Source organism: Glycine soja, chromosome 16 (assembly GCF_004193775.1).
Source record: "Glycine soja cultivar W05 chromosome 16, ASM419377v2, whole genome shotgun sequence".
NCBI classification, from domain to species: domain Eukaryota; kingdom Viridiplantae; phylum Streptophyta; class Magnoliopsida; order Fabales; family Fabaceae; genus Glycine; species Glycine soja.
In genome coordinates this window covers 8,232,015-8,250,722 of record NC_041017.1, presented here as the reverse complement: position 1 = coordinate 8,250,722, position 18,708 = coordinate 8,232,015, and the positions used below count along the sequence as shown (strand labels likewise).

General features: G+C 33.9%; 3 protein-coding genes across 3 annotated transcripts; all 3 read right to left on the bottom strand.

The window, feature by feature from the left end:
* Positions 1 to 1,916: 1,916 nt before the first annotated feature.
* Positions 1,917 to 2,900, bottom strand: LOC114391148. Its single transcript, XM_028352151.1, has 6 exons — positions 2,817 to 2,900; positions 2,536 to 2,748; positions 2,349 to 2,441; positions 2,176 to 2,277; positions 2,022 to 2,091; positions 1,917 to 1,945 (listed from the first exon to the last, which is right to left on the bottom strand). Exons 1-6 carry the CDS (start codon positions 2,892 to 2,894, stop codon positions 1,917 to 1,919), a joined length of 585 nt encoding a protein of 194 aa, XP_028207952.1. The 5' UTR covers positions 2,895 to 2,900.
* Positions 2,901 to 9,317: 6,417 nt separating this feature from the next.
* LOC114391147 lies at positions 9,318 to 10,166 on the bottom strand. Its single transcript, XM_028352150.1, has one exon. It carries the CDS (start codon positions 10,164 to 10,166, stop codon positions 9,318 to 9,320), a length of 849 nt encoding a protein of 282 aa, XP_028207951.1.
* A 1,645-nt stretch (positions 10,167 to 11,811) lies between these two features.
* LOC114391146 (F-box only protein 13-like) lies at positions 11,812 to 12,330 on the bottom strand. The gene has a single exon (XM_028352149.1). The coding sequence runs from the start codon at positions 12,328 to 12,330 to the stop codon at positions 11,812 to 11,814; it is 519 nt and encodes a 172-aa protein (XP_028207950.1).
* Positions 12,331 to 18,708: the final 6,378 nt, after the last annotated feature.

Genomic DNA, 18,708 nt, shown 5'->3' with positions numbered 1-18,708 from the left:
AATGAGGAGTATAAGAGACACTTAACAGAAAGTAAAAGCGGAAATTAAATGCACAACGGAAAGTAAAAGAGTAGGGAAGAAGAAAACAAACACACAAGAGTTTTCATACTGGTTCGGCAACAACCCGTGCCTACATCCAGTCCCCAAGCGACCTGCGGTCCTTGAGATTTCTTTCAATCTTGTAAAAATCCTTTTACAAGCAAAGATCCACAAGGGATGTACCCTCCCTTGTTCTCTTTGAACCTAGTGGATGTACCCTCCACTAGAATTGATCCACAAGAGATGTACCCTCTCTTGTTCTCAGTCAAACCCAAGTAGATGTACCCTCTACTTGTACCACAAAGGATGTACCCTCCAATGTGTTAAGACAAAGATCTCAGGCTGCTAAACCTTTGATACTTTGTGAATGGGGATACAAAAGAATTCTCAGGCGGTTAGTCCTTTGAACACTTTTGTATTAGGGAAAGGGAATAATCAAAAGAATTCTCAGACTGTGTCATTTTGAATTCTTTGACAAGGGAGAAAGGAGACACAAAAGAATTCAGGCGGTTAGTCCTTTGTTCTTTTGGAAAAGGGATAAGAGAGACACAAAAAGAATTCAAGCGGTTAGTTCTTGGCGAATTCTTTTTGGCAAAGGGAGAAGGGAATGAAAAAGATGAATAACACAAGTTTTTGAACAAAGAACTTTTCTTGGAAGAGAAAGTTTTGAACAAAAACTTTTAGAAAGATGAAGAGAAGATGAAACAGAACAACTGTTGAAAGAGATGAAAGAAAATATTGAAAGATGATTGAAAGAAATGATTGAGATGAATTGATAGAAAGATTTCTTAGAAAGATTGATTGAAAATACAAAACAAAGCCTTTCTTTTATAGACTCTTCATGTCTGGTCAAGAGAACCATTTTGAAGAGTTATAACTTTTAGAAAAACTTAAAACCAATTTGAAAAAGTCAAAAACCATTTGAAGAGTTACATCTTTTGATTTATTCAGAAACAACCACTGGTAATCGATTACCAAATCAGCGTAATCGATTACTCAAAGCTTTTAGTGAAAGGATGTGACTCTTCACATTTGAATTTGAATTTCAACGTTCAAAGGCACTGGTAATCGATTACCAAAACATTGTAATCGATTACAACTTTTTTGAAATCAATTGGAACGTTGTAAATTCATTTGAAAACTTTTTCAAATCCATTTTGCTACTGGTAATCGATTACAACAATCTGGTAATCGATTACCAGAGAGTAAAAACTCTTTGGTAAACATGTTTTGAGAAAAATCCATGTGCTACTCAGTTTTTGAAAAAACCTTTTCATACTTATCTTGATTAAGTTTTCTCTTGATTCTTGAATCTTGAGTCTTGAATCTTGTTCTTGATTATTCTTGATTCTTGAAAACTTGAAACTTGAAACTTCTCTTGAATCTTTCTCTTGATTCTTGAATTCTTTGACATCATCAAAATAACCTTTGAAGGCGCTCCACAGACCTAACTTGAGATAAATAATATTAAGAGCTAGCCAAAATGAATAAAATTCTACCTTAATATTGTTGATTAACTATAAAATCTACCTACAAAACTGTAAATTAATTAGCTTAATAAACACACGTACCAATTACAAAATATATTTCCTTACTAATATGTGTGAATAAATTAATAAACTATAGACATATGTAAAACAGTTTTAAGAGTACATTGTGTATCATACTAACAAGTTTTAGGATACCTCACATATACATAATGATGTATGCATATTAATTACTTACATGTGTTTGATCAGGAGTGAAATAACTAGCGAATTCTTCAGGGATCCTTCCTTCCTTCATTATCATGTAGGCCTTAAAAGTTGATTCAAAATTGTTGTATTTCTCTTGCCGTTGGTTTGAAGATGGAAAGGCAACACCAAATGAAGAAGAGCTCAGACTAGAAGCTTGAAGTCTTGTGTTCCTGAATGTATTAGAAGGAACAACTCCTAATCCCATGCATTGCACTTTCTCAGAGTGCTCTAACCCTAACACTCTACCAACAGCATCAAGAGGAGAAACTTCATATTCATCAACTATGCTTTGAGTCAATCCTACTTCAATTTGTTCCTGCAAACATGTAATAAAATGAAATATAAAAGTTTTAAGATTAAGCACAATCCTTGAAAACAATGTTACTAAAGAAAAACATACCGCTACAGTCTTTGTTGCTTCATTTACAAATGACCGATCTTTCCTTTTATGAGTTTCAATATATAATTGTCCACGACTTGGTAGCTTCCCAGTTTCTAACAACTAAGATAAATAAAGAGTAAGTAAACATTGAACTTCTTTAATTAGTAAAAGTTAACATTTAGTTTCATTACCAACTCATTTCTTCTTCTAGGATTAGCTTTGGATCCACCAGTGTGTGGAATAACTTGCTTGCTTCGAATTTCTTTATTTCTCCTACAAAGTTCCTATATGCAAAGCAATTTCAAGTTTACAACTTGTAATAGTAATCATATAATTAGTTATAAAAACAATTCAATAATTAAAACAATGTAATTGTACCAATGTTGATGGTTTATGACGATAATGAACAAAACGAGCCCATTGATCTTTATCTATGCCTATCGGCACATTTTTTATGATTTCATCTCTTGTTTTGGTTGGATCGTTGAATTCATTCCATAAGCTTTGCCTATTTGCAGCCCATTTTCTTCCCATACTCAATTTGCAATACCGTTTTGCACTAGCTTCATTAATCTTAAAATAAAATCGAGGCTAAAAATAGTAAAGATAGGGTTTCTAAGTGGTGTAGATATAAAAAGTTATATAACTAATTGACATACCTTTAAAATTGTTTCAAAGCAATCATCAAAATAAGCTTTAGGTACGCCTGAAGGTCCAGACCATCTATCATAATCCATAGGAAATAATTTCCAATCAACTGCTAGTGTTCCAAGAAATCCTATAAGCAAGGCTTGTGCTTCACCAATTGCTTGGCCTTGGTCATCAAAATTCACAATGATGCATAACTCCCTAGGTAAGCTATTGACTCCCCTAACTTTCACCTTAATCTTCTTGATCGTTTCTTCAGAGTCTTTAACAATAAAAGAATTTCTCAATAAGAAAATGTAATATACTTCATATGATGATAATTACAAAAATAAAAATAAAATACAATACTTGTATACCTATTGCCTCAACAGTCCAACAGTGTGTAGACTCACGCCCAACATGACATCTAGTTGTTTCATCTTCTTGTGGAACTTCAGAGTTGATACATGAGAAATAGGGACATTACCAGTTGGGACTTCGGGAGCTTGTGTGGAATCACTTGGTGGGGAAGAAATTTCAGGATTCATTGCTGGAACTTCAGATGTTGATACATGAGAAAGAGGGACATTACCAGTTGGAACTTCAGGAGCTTGTGTGGAATCACTTGGTGAGGGACATTGTGGTTGAGGTGCTGATTTTTGTGGATTTCTAAAACGCTTCACCTTTGGCATGACTACATATTCATGACAACAATATTAAGAGAAAAATAAATAAAGAATAATAAAATTTAAGATGACATACTATCAAAATTAAAACAAGATTAAAATAATTAATAAATGAAATAATAACAACATTTATAAGTCAATCAACTATATCATATTTAGACAAGTGTGAATTTATTACTATTTTAGGAGTTACAATTCAATCAACTATATCATCATTTAGATGGTTTGTAGCCAATTGTACATATTGATCATCAAGCCTAGAAAATTGTTCAAGTTGTTGCTCTTGGTATGGCTCATTTTCATATGCATTTTCTTCTACTTCTTCTCCCATGTCATATAAATCTCTGGGCTTTATGTGTACAACAACACTTCATCCTTCATTGACTACATCATCTACATAATACACCATTTGTGCTTGAGATGATTCAATGTATGGTTCATGTTCTTCACGATCACCAATATGAATCAATCTATCAAAGTTAACACAATTAAAATCCCAACAATCCTTTTTATACCCTCTATCTCGTGTAGTATCAGCCCATTTACATTTAAAAAGAATAACAGAGAATCGACCATAGTAGTTAATCTCAATGATATCTTCCAACTTCCCATAATAAGGTAAATCTGCTTGCCTTAAGTTGCCACCAACGCTACTTGAAACACATGATGTGTTAGATGTTTAGAAAACACCATTTTTTTGTGTTTTTAATCCTTCTTCTCGAGCCAAGGTTCAAAATTTGAACCCATTAATATTATATGCAGTAAATCTTGTTGCATTGTCCAAGGGTCCTCGTGCTAAAAACTTTAGATCAGTAGACATTTCATTCATTGTATCTGGATTCATAATCTAAAAAAAATGGAAGTTAGAGTTTGAAACAAAGACGGTAAAAAAATCCTTATCCACTAAATGACTACTCACCCGCTTTCTAAACCAATCAACAAACTCTTTATTGACTTTTTTCTCTATCTCTGTAGACGAAGGTCTTCTTCCTCTTGAACTCCTTTTTATGAATTCTCTAAATTCACTACATAAATTAATTATTATAATCAATACACATGACTATTATTTATAAGTAGTATAACAATAAAAGTTTATGTCACTTTACTTACTCCACAAATGATATGAACCCTCATGGCACAAGGGCTGACTTAGGATCGTCTAGGATTAAACCTTGATGGAAAATGCGGAAATTGATTAAGGAAAGGATGGAAAATAAGGTGGTTAATTTCATGGGTCTTAATAAGGTGGTTCTTGGCATAAAATGGATTATTGGGATGGTAAAACGTAAGTTAAGTGGTGGCTGGACAGAAATATAGTAATGACAATAACTCAAGCTACAGGGCTCCAAATGAGGTGATTCCAAAACAAGGTGAAAGGTCTCGTTTTGAAATTCAATTTAGGCTCAAGAATCATTTAATTTGATTGCGTAAAATGGAATTTATGGCCACGAGATAATTCTGGGCAGAAGTGGATTTTCTGGAATTGTGGTTTGAAAGAACAAGGTTGAAGATGAAAGGAAGGAAAAAATCAATCTTTCTAGCGAGGGTAACACACAAAGGTTGTGAAAGTCCTTTGATACAGCCAGGGTTTTCTTGAATCACTCAAGAATTTAGGAGAATCACTCTCACTAAGATAAAAGAGATAAACTCTAATTTTCTGAATAAAACTCAACTTGTGTTTATTGATAAAATGGTTTAGCTTATATAGAAGCTTTACATCAGATTTTAGTAATGACCCATTAACCTAGAATTAAAATAACTTAATGTCATTAACCTAGGGAATTAAAAGAACTTAATGGCTGAGTGTAACTGAAATTGTGGAAACCAAAAGTCACCCCCAACAGCCAACAAGTCAGCCATCATTTGGTCTCTCAAAAGGCTGATGCCTAGGTTGCCAATTGGGCCCTTATTACAACTTGAACTACACCTAACTAAAGCCCTTTTAGTTGATTAACCCAAAACATATTTTTGGTCAGCCAACTTTACAAGGATTAGACCATTATTTAGACAAACTAAACACTCTAAATTTGAGACAAAGTGGTGTCATTTAGTCCTCCTCCATTTGGGCCATGATACAACTCACAACCTTGGACTTTTCTCCTTGAAACTTGGGCTTGTATTCAAATAGTATGGACAACACTTGTTGAAGAGCTTCCTTGGCTTTCCTTGCTCTAGCCCTTGTCATAGGTCCTCCAAGTCCTTCAAGTGGATCCTTGCCCTTGCTCTTGGTCATGTCTTCATCATTCTCTCCCTCTTGAGAAGGATTTGTCCTCAAATCGGATTCTCCATCTGCATCAAAAAGAGATAAGTCAGAGACATTAAAGGTGGAACTAACATTATACTCACCGGGCAGCTCAACTTTGTAAGCATTGTCATTGATTCTTTCAAGCACTTGAAATGGTCCATCTCCCCTTGGTTGAAGCTTTGATTTCCTTTGTTCCGGAAACCTTTCTTTTCTCATGTGCACGCAAACCCAATTTCCAGGTTCGAAGACAACCTTCTTTCTCCCTTTGTTGGCTTGTTTAGCATAGCTTTTATTTTTCCTCTCAATTTGATCTTTGACTCTCTCATGAAGCTTCTTCACATAGTCCGCCTTTACTTGACCTTCTTTATGCTTAAAAACAGAAACATTAGGCATAGGCAAAAGATCAAGAGGAGTTAGTGGGTTAAAACCATAAACAACTTCAAAAGGAGAACAATTAGTGGTGCTATGAACAACTCTATTGTAAGCAAATTCAACATGGGGTAAACAAGCTTCCCAAGTTTTTAAGTTCTTCCTCAAAACTGTCCTAAGCAAAGTTCCCAAAGTCCTATTAACAACTTCCGTTTGCCCATCGGTTTGTGGGTGACAAGTGGTTGAAAATAACAATTTAGTGCCCAACTTGCTCCACAAAGTCCTCCAAAAATGGCTTAGGAACTTAGAGTCCCTATAACTAACAATGCTCCTTGGCAAACCATGGAGTCTCACAATCTCCTTAAAAAACAAATCAGCCACATGGGAAGCATCATCAACTTTTTTACATGGAATAAAATGAGCAATTTTAGAAAACCTATCAACAACCACAAAAATGGAATCTCTACCATTGCTTGTTTTTGGCAGCCCCAAAACAAAATCCATGGATAAATCAATCCAAGGATACTCCGGAATTGGCAATGGAGTATACAATCCATGAGGCTTTACCTTAGACTTTGCCTTTTTACATACAATGCAATGTTCACAAAATTTCTGCACATCCTTTTTCATATGAGGCCAATAAAAATGTTCTTGTAATGTTTCTAGAGTCTTTTGGACCCCAAAATGCTCCATTAAACCTCCTTCATGTGCTTCACAAACAAGCAAATTTCTAGTAGAACATTTAGGCACACACAATTTGTTTTCTTTGAAAAGAAAGCCTTCATGTCTAAAGAAACCATTTTCTGAAAAAATTTCACAATTTTTAAAAATTTCTCCAAAAGGTTCATCATTTTCATACATGCTTTTCAAACATTCACGACCAATCAATTTTGTTTCAAGCATAGAAAGTAAGGCATGACGCCGAGAAAGAGCATCGACTACAATATTACCTTTTCCCTTTTTATGTTTGATAACATAAGGGAATTGCTCTAGGAATTCCACCCACTTCGCATGCCTTTTGTTAAGCTTGCCTTGCCCCTTGATATATTTGAGGGACTCATGGTCACTATGAATGACAAATTCCTTGGGATAAAGGTAGTGTTGCCATGTTTTCAAAGCCCGTACTAAGGCACATACAACTCCTTATCATAAGTTGAATAGTTAAGGGTAGGACCACTTAACTTTTCACTAAAATAAGCAATTGGATGGCCTTCTTGCATCAACACAGCCCCAATCCCAACATTTGAAGCATCACACTCAATTTCAAAAGATTTTTGAAAGTTTGGCAACGCAAGTATGAGTGCATTAGTTAGCTTTTGCTTTAGAACATTGAAAGCTTCTTCTTGTTTCTCTCCCCATTTGAAACCAACATTTTTCTTGAGCACTTCAATGAGAGGTGCTGCCAATGTGCTAAAATCCTTCACAAATCGTCTATAAAAACTTGTTAAGCCATGAAAACTCCTCACCTCGGTCACGGACTTAGGTGTAGGCCATTCTTGAATAGCCCTAACCTTCTCCTCATCAACTTGCACTCCTTTTGAACTCACAAAAAAACAAAGAAACACAACATGGTTAGTACAAAAGATGCAGTTTTCAAGATTGGCATACAATTGTTCTTCTCTATGCACAGTCAAGACAGATTTTAAATGATCAATATGCAAATCAAGTGAAGTGCTATAGATAAGAATATCATCAAAGTACACCACAACAAACTTTCCTATGAACTCTCTCAAGATATGGTTCATTAATCTCATGAAAGTGCTAGGAGCGTTGGTTAGGCCAAAAGGCATAACCAACCATTCATACAAACCATATTTTGTTTTAAAAGCAGTTTTCCATTCATCCCCTTCTCTAATCCTAATTTGATTGTATCCACTTTTTAAATCAATTTTAGAGAAGTAACATGCACCATGCAATTCATCAAGCAAATCATCAAGCCTAGGTATAAGATGCCTATATTTAATGGTGATGTTATTAAGGGCTCTACAATCGGAACACATGGGCCATGTCCCATCCTTTTTAGGGACCAAAATCACTGGGACAGCACAAGGACTCATACTATCTCTTACCCAACCTTTGCTAATGAGTTCATCCACTTGTCTTTGAATCTCTTTGGTTTCTTGTGGATTACTTCTATAGGCTGGCCTATTGGGCAAAGAAGCTCCCGGAATGAGATCAATTTGATGCTCAATTCCCCTCAAAGGTGGTAGTCCACTTGGCACATTTGATGCAAACATGTCTTGAAAATCCTGCAAAAGAGTTTTAACACTAGAAGGCACTTCAAAATCATCAAAAGTGTTAGTGGTCAAAATCTGATTTTTGCAAAACAAGATGTATAGTGACGGTTTAGCATGAAACAACCTCTTAACCTCACTTTTTGTCGCTAAATAGCTCTCCCTCACTTCTAGTGTTTCACTATTCTTTTGTTCACTCTTTTTCCTCTCAAGTGTTTCCCTCTTTTTCTCACTCTCAAGTGTTTTGCTCACTTTTTCTTTTTCTCTTTTCTCTTGAAGAAGTTTTTCTCTCATTTTCTTTTGATCCTGACACACTTCTTGTGGACTCAATGGCTTGAGCACAATCTTTTTGTCTTGGTGCATGAAAGAGATCTTGTTGGTGTAACATTCATGATTGGCTCTTTTATCAAATTGCCATGGTCTCCCCAAAAGTAAGTGACTGGCCTCCATAGGAACAACATCACAAAGTACCTTATCATTGTATTTTCCAATGGAAACGTCCACTTCAACTTGTTGCCTCACTTGCACCTCCCCATCCTTACTAAGCCATTGAAGTTTGTATGGCCTAGGATGTGGTTTAGTAGCTAAATTTAGCTTTGACACTAATCTAGCACTAGCCATATTGGTGCAACTACCTCCATCAATGATCACCATGCACACCTTGCCATTGATTAAACATCTAGTGTGAAAGATGTTTTCTCTTTGGCTCTCCTCCTCATGCTTCAATTGACCACCAAGTAACCGCCTAATCATCAACAAATCTTCCTCTGGAGTCTCCTCTTCCTCTACGTACTCACTCTCCTCTTCCTCTAAGAAAACTGACCAGATGCTATAGGTAGAACTCAAAGTCCTAGCAGGATTAAAACCATCAGTAGCAAGGCCTAAGTGAACATTTCAAGGATCTGAAGAAAACTCAGGATGGATTAAATCAAATGTCTTCCATGCCTCTCCATCTCTTGGATGCCTTAACAACCCATCTTTATTGTCTTCCAAAACATGTCATCTCATATCTTTTGCAGTCTTACGACATGTGAACAATCTTTGCAATCTTGGTTTCAATGGAAAGTAACGTAAAACCTTTGCAGCTATTTTCTTCTTCTTGTTGGGTTTCCATCTAGATGTACCACAATGCTTACAAGCATCCAAACTTTTTTCATCATCTCCCAAATACAACATGCAGTGTTTTGGACAAGCATCTATCTTTTTATAATTAAGACCAAGCTTGTTAATAATTTTCTTTGCCTTATAAATAGAAGGAGGAAACTTTGCTTTTTCAAATGCGTCATTTAACAAATCCAATATCATAGTCATTGCCTTGTCGCTTAATCCACACAAAACTTTTATATGATATAATTTGATTATAAATTCTAGTTTTGTGTACTTGCTTCCTTCATACAATGTTTGGCTCCCATCGTTTAGAAGCTCATAAAAGCCATTATGATCTTCTCTTGGTTCATCATTTACTATTCCATCTTCATTTAATGGTTGTGATGCACCTACATTAGGGTCATGTTGCCTATATTGTTCAAATGCGTCATTGATCATCATTTCCATTGGGTTTTGAGGTTGAACACCACTATCTTGGAAAACATCTTCCACTTGAGAAGATTCTAATGCTTGCTTTTCACCATGAAGATCCCATATAACATAGTTTTGAGGAAATGGTTTATATAGCAAGTGATCTTCAACTATGTCTCTAGTTTGCCATTTCATAAACCCACATTTTGGACATGGACATCGAATCGTTTCTCCTACAGCTCCATTCTTAATAGCAAAATCTAAGAATTTACTCAAACCAATGGAGCAATCAATTGAGTTTCGGGCCTTTGAAATCCATGACTTATCCATTACAAAAGATACCTAAACAAAATTATAATATAAATTAAGAAGAAAAACTATAATAATTATTCTAACTAAAAAGAATAATTGGTGGGGGAAGAAGCATAACCTAAGATTCAATACCAATTTTTATGTTACAGCTACTACCATATATGTTATAAAATAAGAATAGGTATTTAGAATAAAAACCAATGGAACCAACATAAAAAATGAATTACAAAAAATTATAAAAAATTGCACTTGTTAGCTAACTAGTAGAGGTCGTAACATAAAAATACTATCATGAAAATGTAATGTACGTTGTAAACACATAAAAATAAAGATTACAATGTTTAATCAAAATAAGAGAGAGATGAAGTACCTTTGAACTTCCATTGGCATATTAGAAATTAATATAAATATAATTTCAATTATATGACAATTCAAAATTAGATGAATATTGTAATTCTTTTACACTATTGACATATTCTAATTTAAAAAAATCTTTTTCTCTACTTCTAATTCTTGAAGTTCTATGTTAAAATGAACTTGCCTCAATATATATTATTTGAAAAACTTGCTTTTCTCTCTCAACCTATGTTCAATGACTGAATCATTAAAAAATTAAGCATATACTGTATTTTTTAACACATGAAAAGAGATGGGGGAGTCTGACACGGTGTCAACTATGGAAAACAGAGCCATCCAAAATCTGCAACAAACTCGCCCTTGTTTCCAAAGAGGAGAAATCCAATTATGTAGCATCTATTTGAAGGTAAAAGTGGAGCCCATTGAAGAATTTCATCATACACCGAGTACAATAGGGAGAAAGGGGCAAAGTGTAAAATATCCAAAATGAAAAAAAGAAAAAAAATTATTAATAAATCATTTATCTGAATCATATCAATTTACTTAAATTAAATTTTAAATTTAACCCTTGTAAATGAAAAAAAATAGTATCTACATTTCCACATCTCTTTTATAAAAGGAATCTATGGCTACCTTGGTGAATGTTGTGCTTTGGCCCTCCAACAAATTGCTTTTGCTTTAGTCAAGTCTCCACTGCACTACACCATAAGTTTTTCAGTGTCTCTCATTTGGCCTTACTGGTTATAATTAAGCAGATACCTCTCCCTCCCCCACCCCCCACTGCTAATATAATTAACCTAAATTTGGCTGCCATTATAGAATTTATTTAGTACATATATGCCAACTCAATGGAAATATATACGATCACACTTTGATCAGAGTAAGCCTCAATTGTTTTTTTTTTAAATAAGATCAGAGGCAAATGTTAGTGATCAGAGTATCAGAGGGATACATATCATAGGCACAGGCCAAGTAAAGCAACAAATCTCAAGAGGTTGCATATTGATTAATAAAAAATACAGAGAAGGTATATGATGCTCTTCTTTATACTATCTATTAAGCACTAACAAGTAACCGCCAACTTCATTCACTCACATATGCTTCAAATCAGAGGTAAAGCCAAGAGAAATGAAAAGAATCATCAACATGGCAATGCTGTTAAGACATCACTGAAAACAATATACACCTAAATAATCAATGAAAATAAATATCTCAGTTAGCAATAAATATACAACCGATAGGAAAATTTGTCCTAAGGGAACAGAAAAGGGATGGTAATATCATCAAAGTCAAGGCCATTTTGTTGTCACACTGAAGCCTTTATCCGAGGCTCAAATGAAAAGGCAGACATAAAGTCTATGACTTGTCCATTTATGCAACAATTTGGAAATTCAACCCATTTGTTGGTCTCCAAATCACACATAACATAAGTGCATAGCTCAGTGGAGTTCAAGCATATGAAGATTTGGTTACCAGCACCAACACAGTTAATATCTGCTTTCTTCCCATACCACTCATGAGAATTTGTTGCAGGCATTGTTGCAATCTGATGCCACCCTCTATTAGCCTCATCATATTTCCACACCCTAAGGGTTGCGGTTTCCAAGAATTCTGATAGCAAAACAACTAGCATCTCCCCATTGCACTCCACAACATCAATGGAATACTCATTGTAAACAGGCAACACCCTGGGATACTCAGAGAAGCACTTGCATGTCAAATTGCAAGCTACTACATTCCCTGTGGAGCTAAGAAAATACACAATCTCTTGATCATTTTTATTATTAATAATAGATGAAAATTGCTTGGAGGGGCTTCTCTGCATGTTGCTTGCCACAACAATAAAAAAATACAGAGAAGGTATATGGTGCTCTTCTCAAGGGATTGGTTTGTGTAGGGAGGTTATAGCTTGTTTACGTGTTGGGTGGGTATTTTATATGTATCCCTAAATTAGAGAGGTCAAGTAACAGTTTTAATTTAGATATTCACATGGCTAGATCTTCCACCCAGAGAGTTGTTTCAATAAGCAGAGGTTCATCAGGTAGACACTCCCAGTCACAGCTTTTCTCTTTCTCATCAAAGTGGGGTACATGAATTTGGAGAAAGAGCTGGCGGGGATGTTGAATAGGAATTACAGAAGAGGTTCATAGGTTCCAACAAGGATGAATTATCCCAAAATCTATCTATCTATATTCGCGAGTTTTCATTCAACAATGGTGAATCATAATGCAAAGGAATTACAGAAGATTCTCAAAAGCAGTTTGTTTTTAAAAAAAAATCTTAATTCTCAGTTTTCACTCTCAACAACTAGGTAAGTAAACTGAACCTGATAACTAATTAAACGAAGGTTAAAGCAATACCTGGCCTTATTTTCTCTTTGAATCCTTCGAATCTCTTCGTCTTGTTGTATACCCTACAAGCAAAACACATGCTTGTATCAAGTGTGTATTGATTTTGTCCAAATATATACATAAAAAAACAGAAAAAAGAAAACGAAGATGATGATTCGATTAATTAAAACAAAAATAAGAAAAGAGCAAGGGACCTTTGAACAAACAGAGGAAGCACCTTTGAAAAGAGGGGTTTTAGGAAGCGAGAGAAGAAAAGAAAAATCAAAGCTTGGAACGAGAAACCGAGAGAAATTTTAGGGGTAATATGAAGAGAGGGGTTTTGGGAATCTTTAATGAAGAGAAATAGGAAGTTGTGACTGAAAGAAGGGTTTTGTGATTTTTTTGAGAGAGGATTTTTTTTAGGGGTTTTGTGATTTTTTTGAGAGGGAATTTTTTTTTGCCGGGAAAAAACATGATTTATTTTATTTTAAAGAGAAAAGAGTGGAAAAATAATATTTAATTAGCAGAGGTTATAAACCTCCGCAAATTAAGCACAAAAAATTGTAGTTTTTAATAAATTAAGGAGGTTTCTAAAACCTCCGCAAAATAACCTCCATTATCTAACATTTTTTTTTTTGTAGTGAGTGCTTTTCAACCCATTGAATTAGAAATTAATCTTGTTTGCAGCATAAATTTCTCGTTGACCTAATGAAATATTATACACGTGGGTGAATATAGATTCTTTGGTTGAATAAATCATTCTCACACATGTGAACATATCAAAATCTTACACCATTACATCAGTCCTCTGGGGTTATATCATTGATTGTTTTTGCACAATTTATCTAATGTAAAGAGTTTAAAACTGAACAATATATTGTTTGTGTAAAATATGTTTTAGGCTTCCCACGTTGCTTTGTTTTATCAACATTTTTTGCATATAATTAGTGAGAATGTCACTTGTGATATCATGGTTTTCTTAATTGCATGATAAAATATTTGATTAAATATGAAAGAGAAATTAAACTTAAATCATGTTATTTAATGAACTCATAAATAAATCCCACTATTTTGTTTATGTGTTGTTGTTTGTTTTTAGTGAGTCTCATGTATTTTAGGTCATGTAAGTGAGTGATTTTATGGGTGTAGGGAAAGAGAGAGAGAGAGAGAGAGAGAAAGGGATGTAGATAGTTAGAAGAAGAAAGAGACAAATAGTTCCCATTCAATTTTTTCCCCAAAGTATTAGTTGTAGGGAGTTTTTCCACTTCTCTTATTTTCTTCAATTTTCCTTCCTTTCTAAGCTTCTTCCTCTTCTCTTCTAAAGAGTTTAAGTCTTGTTGAAATTCATTCAAGGAAGACTTGGTGTTCTTAATTCCTAGAGCTTTTTTAGTTGGTTACAAGTTGGTAAAGCTCATCTCTTTGCTATACTAGATCTCTTGGTTCTTTTCTCATCTCCAATCTAGAAGCTCTCAAAATGAGTTTTGGTTAAATTTTGATGGAAGAGATGAAACCTTGATGGAAACCTATTTTATTGTTGCTTTATGTTCCATCTAGCTAATTCTATAGCATAATTGGAGGAAGGATCACTCAAAAGCTAAAACTTCTTCCCTTTAGTTTCTTCTAGAAGGTTTTGGGGTTAATTCATAGGATAAGGGAAGTTTTAATTTGATTGAATGCGTTGTTTGAGTATTTGATGTTTGAAATTGTTTTTTTATAGAATGACATTTATTTGATATGTATGGAATGCAATTTGAATTGTGATTGATTTAGAAGCCATTTGAAGTCTTTTCCAAGAGATTTGAAGTTTTCACTACTACAAATAAGACTTATGATGACGGTTTTGTAGGGCCTTCTATGACGGTTGAATTCTATGATGGTTTTTAACCGGCATGAAATTCACCGTTGTTAAATATGGATTGTTTTTCATGATGGTTTTATAATTATCATAGAATATGTTATGTTTTTACAACAAAAATCTTTTTACGTGTGGTTTCATGACGGATTTTTTGAAAAATCATCATAAAAAGATCAACATCAATGATGATTTTTTACAAAATTGTCATAGAAGATGAATTTTCTATGACGATTTTTTTTTAAATAGTCATAAAAATTTTATGATAGTTCCTAAAAACTGTCATTGATGTTGAGCTTTCTATGATGATTTTCTAGGAACTGTCATAGTTTTTAATTTTTTTAAATATTTATTTTGTTTTAATTTGTAAATATTTTGAGTAGAAAATGAGAATCAAGGGTTCTAGATAGAAAAAAAATTGACTAAGACGCTAAAATTTTTAAGGGACTTAATTGGCTCGGAGGAAAAAAAAACTTGGAGGACAAAAGTTAAACACAAACCAAATTAGAGGAACCATAAATGTAATTAAGCCAAAAAAATCTACTTACAAATTGATTTCCTTTTTTCTAGACATTTATGAATTCATAGAAAATATGCTAGGATTCATATTATTATGATAAAACACTAAAATTACCAAGTTGTCCCAACTAAGCCAGGACAACCTTGTCTAAACATATATTCAATTTCTCAGCAAACTTGCCCCTATTTCCCATGACCTTAAATAAAATAATTATATTGAAACTAAAGATACTTAAGAAGCAACAATAATGAATATTAAATGTCGTACAACAAAATCTTGAATAGGCAAAAATCTTTTCAAATATTAAGAAGATTTGTGGGCACTTTAATGACCAGCATCTGAAACATTTTTAAGAACTTTTTCTCCTGCAATGATATATATGATCATCAAGAACTCATAATAACAAATTATAACAGTAATGACAACTCAACACTTGAATTAAAAAACAAACTAACTAACCATCAAGGAATCACTTCTCTTAGATTTAAAAGTACCTTACTATATGCTACCACAACATCCAATTTTAAAATATTATGATATCAGCAAGTAGCTCAATAATAAAAAGAGAGAAAGAAGGAAGCTAATTAGAAGAATTACTAATTTATTAGTATCCTACTCATACTACCAAAACCACTAATTTATTATCATATGAAATATTGGAATCTTAATTTATTTTTCTAATGTCCTAACATGTATCAGTCTCTTATATAATGTCAATCAAAGATTCAAATGGTAAAACAAATAATGCATAGAAAATTAGAAGGAGAATTCAACAAATCATCAACTTCAGTTTTACATGAAAAAGACTAAAAGGATAGACTAAATTTCAAAACTAAAATGAGTTCTTCTAATGCAATCTGCAAATTATCAATGCTTTATTAGTTAATAAAAAAAATATAATGCAAAAGAGGAATTCCTTTAAATTGAACTTTGCAAGGGAGTCCTGGAGAAGTATAAAGTGAGTGTTAGATAGCACTAAACAAGTAAATAGCTAAATTTTTTTTCTCAAAGCTACACAACATATGTCCATTGTTCAGTCCTGTTAAGTGCCTTAGATGTATGAACTAATCTATAAACTAATAAAGAACTAGAGCAATCATGATACTAGTTAGAGCATTTCCCTCTTAAAATTGGAACAAAACCATTCTCACACTACAAATCCAAAAAAAGAAACCAAAAAACAAGAATACAATTGTAGATTGCAGATTATACAATTATATTACTTGGCTCAATCAATCCCCTTGTCTTTGGGATCTAAGTTAATGAATAGATGTTCAACTAACATGGCAAAGTCATCCTCATCCTCTAATAACAATCAGAGAGTACTTCCATCCAAGACTGATATAATAAAAGGATTATCTACAAAAAAACAAATGTAAAACAATATTAATTTTGCCGTCAAAATTCCAAGAACCAAAGCATAACATAATATTCAATGAAGATCCCTTGAAATATATAGGAATTTGAGAAAATTATGTGCAATGTATTCAAATAAGCGTGTTGCACAAAGGTCAAGTGACTATGAATTAGAACAATTTCTTGAAGCATGAAATCAATGTTAGCCTACATAAAATAAATAGAATCCATAAGACCACAACACGACTACTAATAAAACATAACAAGAAACACAATGTTCAAACAATAAACCATAACTTCATTTCCCTCTCTCTCTCTCTCTCTCTCACACACACACACAAACTTATATATCTGGAAAATCAATTTCCTCATTTTTAAGATGAAGTATTCAATAAAAAAAATTTGGCTCCATATATTCAAGAGATGTTTCCCTTCAAGCATACCAAAACATGTGAAAGTAAACAAAATGAGGCAGAAACATTATAGCATAAAAAATAACATAATATTCAAACTCTTCATAAAACATTAAAACATTTCAAATCAAGCATAGTTCAAAAACAAGAACTAGATTGAAAGATAGCTGACCAAATTTGATGGATGCATCAACATGAGCGATGTTCCTGGCCATGGCTGCAAGGAGCATGATTTTGTGCTCGACAGTGATGACAGTGTTAGCGGTGGGTGCATTGACGACCAAGCAACCATGCTTAGTGGCATCGGCCAGATCCACATTATTGATTCCAACACTAGCTCTTCCAACAACTTTCAACCTCGCGCGACCAGATCCACATTATCGATTCCGAAGTAGAGGACTCAAAGACCTCGCGTGAGACCTTGGTGCCACTGTGCATGATGAGGGTGTCGTAGAGCAAGATCTTGTGAATGTATATCATGTAGGCTTTGAGGATGCCAAAAGTTTACTTGATGAGCACGAATTGAATCAAGTCAAAGAACAAGATCAAGAAAATCTAAGATGAGGACTTAGTAAATTTGTTAAAAGAATTTCAATTTGATTGCTATAGTTTGACCTCAAAATCTTTATTGTCAAAATTCCTTTATTAAAGTTAAATCAGTTTAGAAATCTCTTTTTGATTTGGTAATCGATTACCAGGTTCATGTAATTGATTAGCAGAGAGTTTATGAAAAGACATATTGAAAATTTTGAACTGAGGAACCAACGACACAAAATTATTTTGAATTTTGATCTATGTAATCGATTACAAGAGTCATGTAATTGATTATCAATGAAGGGATCTTAGAAAAAATATTGAAAAGTCACAACCCTTCAAAGATATGACTGTGTAATCGATTACAAGTGTCATATAATTGATTACCAGTGAAAAAGTTTCAGAAAATCTTTTGAAAAGACACATCTCTTTAAACTGTTTTGAACAGGCATAATGGGCCTACATATATATGCATGTCCTTACTTAAAAAATAAGAGAATTCTTAGAGAAATTAACTTTCAAAACCTCTCTAAACATCTTTGGTCAAACTCTTGCAAATTATTGAGAATTCTTCTAGGAACTTTAAGTTGTATCATTTGCTCTAAAAGAGAGAAATAATTTTGTTCATTCTATCTGGGTTATTGTTGACAGATTGACCAAGTCTGCTCACTTTATTCCCATTAATATCATATTTTCCTTGGAAAAGTTGACCTCCCTATATATTAGTGAGATTGTTAGATTACATGGTATGCAATCTAGCATAGTGTTTGATAGAGATCCTAGGTTTACCTCTAGATTTTGGGAGAGCCTAAACAGAGCATTGGGAACCAAGTTAGACTAAGTTTAGCCTACCACTCTCAGACTAATGGCCAAACTGAATGGACCATTCAGTCATTGGAGGACCTTTTGAGGGCGTGTGTCTTAGAGCAAAAAGGGAGTTGGGAGAGTTTTCTGCCGTTGATAGAGTTCACTTATAAAAATAGTTTTCACTCTACCATTGACATGACTCCCTATGAAACTTTGTATGGCTAAAGGTGTAGGACACCCCTATGTTGGCTGGAGCTTGGACAAGACCCCACCTTAGGACCAGAAGTGGTACGATAAACCACTGAGAATGTCAAGTTGATCCTAGAGAGGATGAGAACTGCTCAGAGTAGGCAGAAAAGTTATCAGGACAAAAGGAAGAAAGACCTAGAAT

Coding starts and splice junctions, on each gene's coding strand:
- LOC114391148 (XM_028352151.1), bottom strand. CDS start 2,894: ATGGATTATGATAGATGGTCTGGACCTTCAGGCGTACCTAAAGCTTAT. Junction 2,442..2,535: donor GTCATAAACCATCAACATTG/GTACAATTACAT, acceptor CTTTGCATATAG/GAACTTTGTAGGAGAAATAA. Junction 1,946..2,021: donor TTCTCCTCTTGATGCTGTTG/GTAGAGTGTTAG, acceptor TAATACATTCAG/GAACACAAGACTTCAAGCTT.
- LOC114391146 (XM_028352149.1), bottom strand. CDS start 12,330: ATGCAGAGAAGCCCCTCCAAGCAATTTTCATCTATTATTAATAATAAA.
- LOC114391147 (XM_028352150.1), bottom strand. CDS start 10,166: ATGGATAAGTCATGGATTTCAAAGGCCCGAAACTCAATTGATTGCTCC.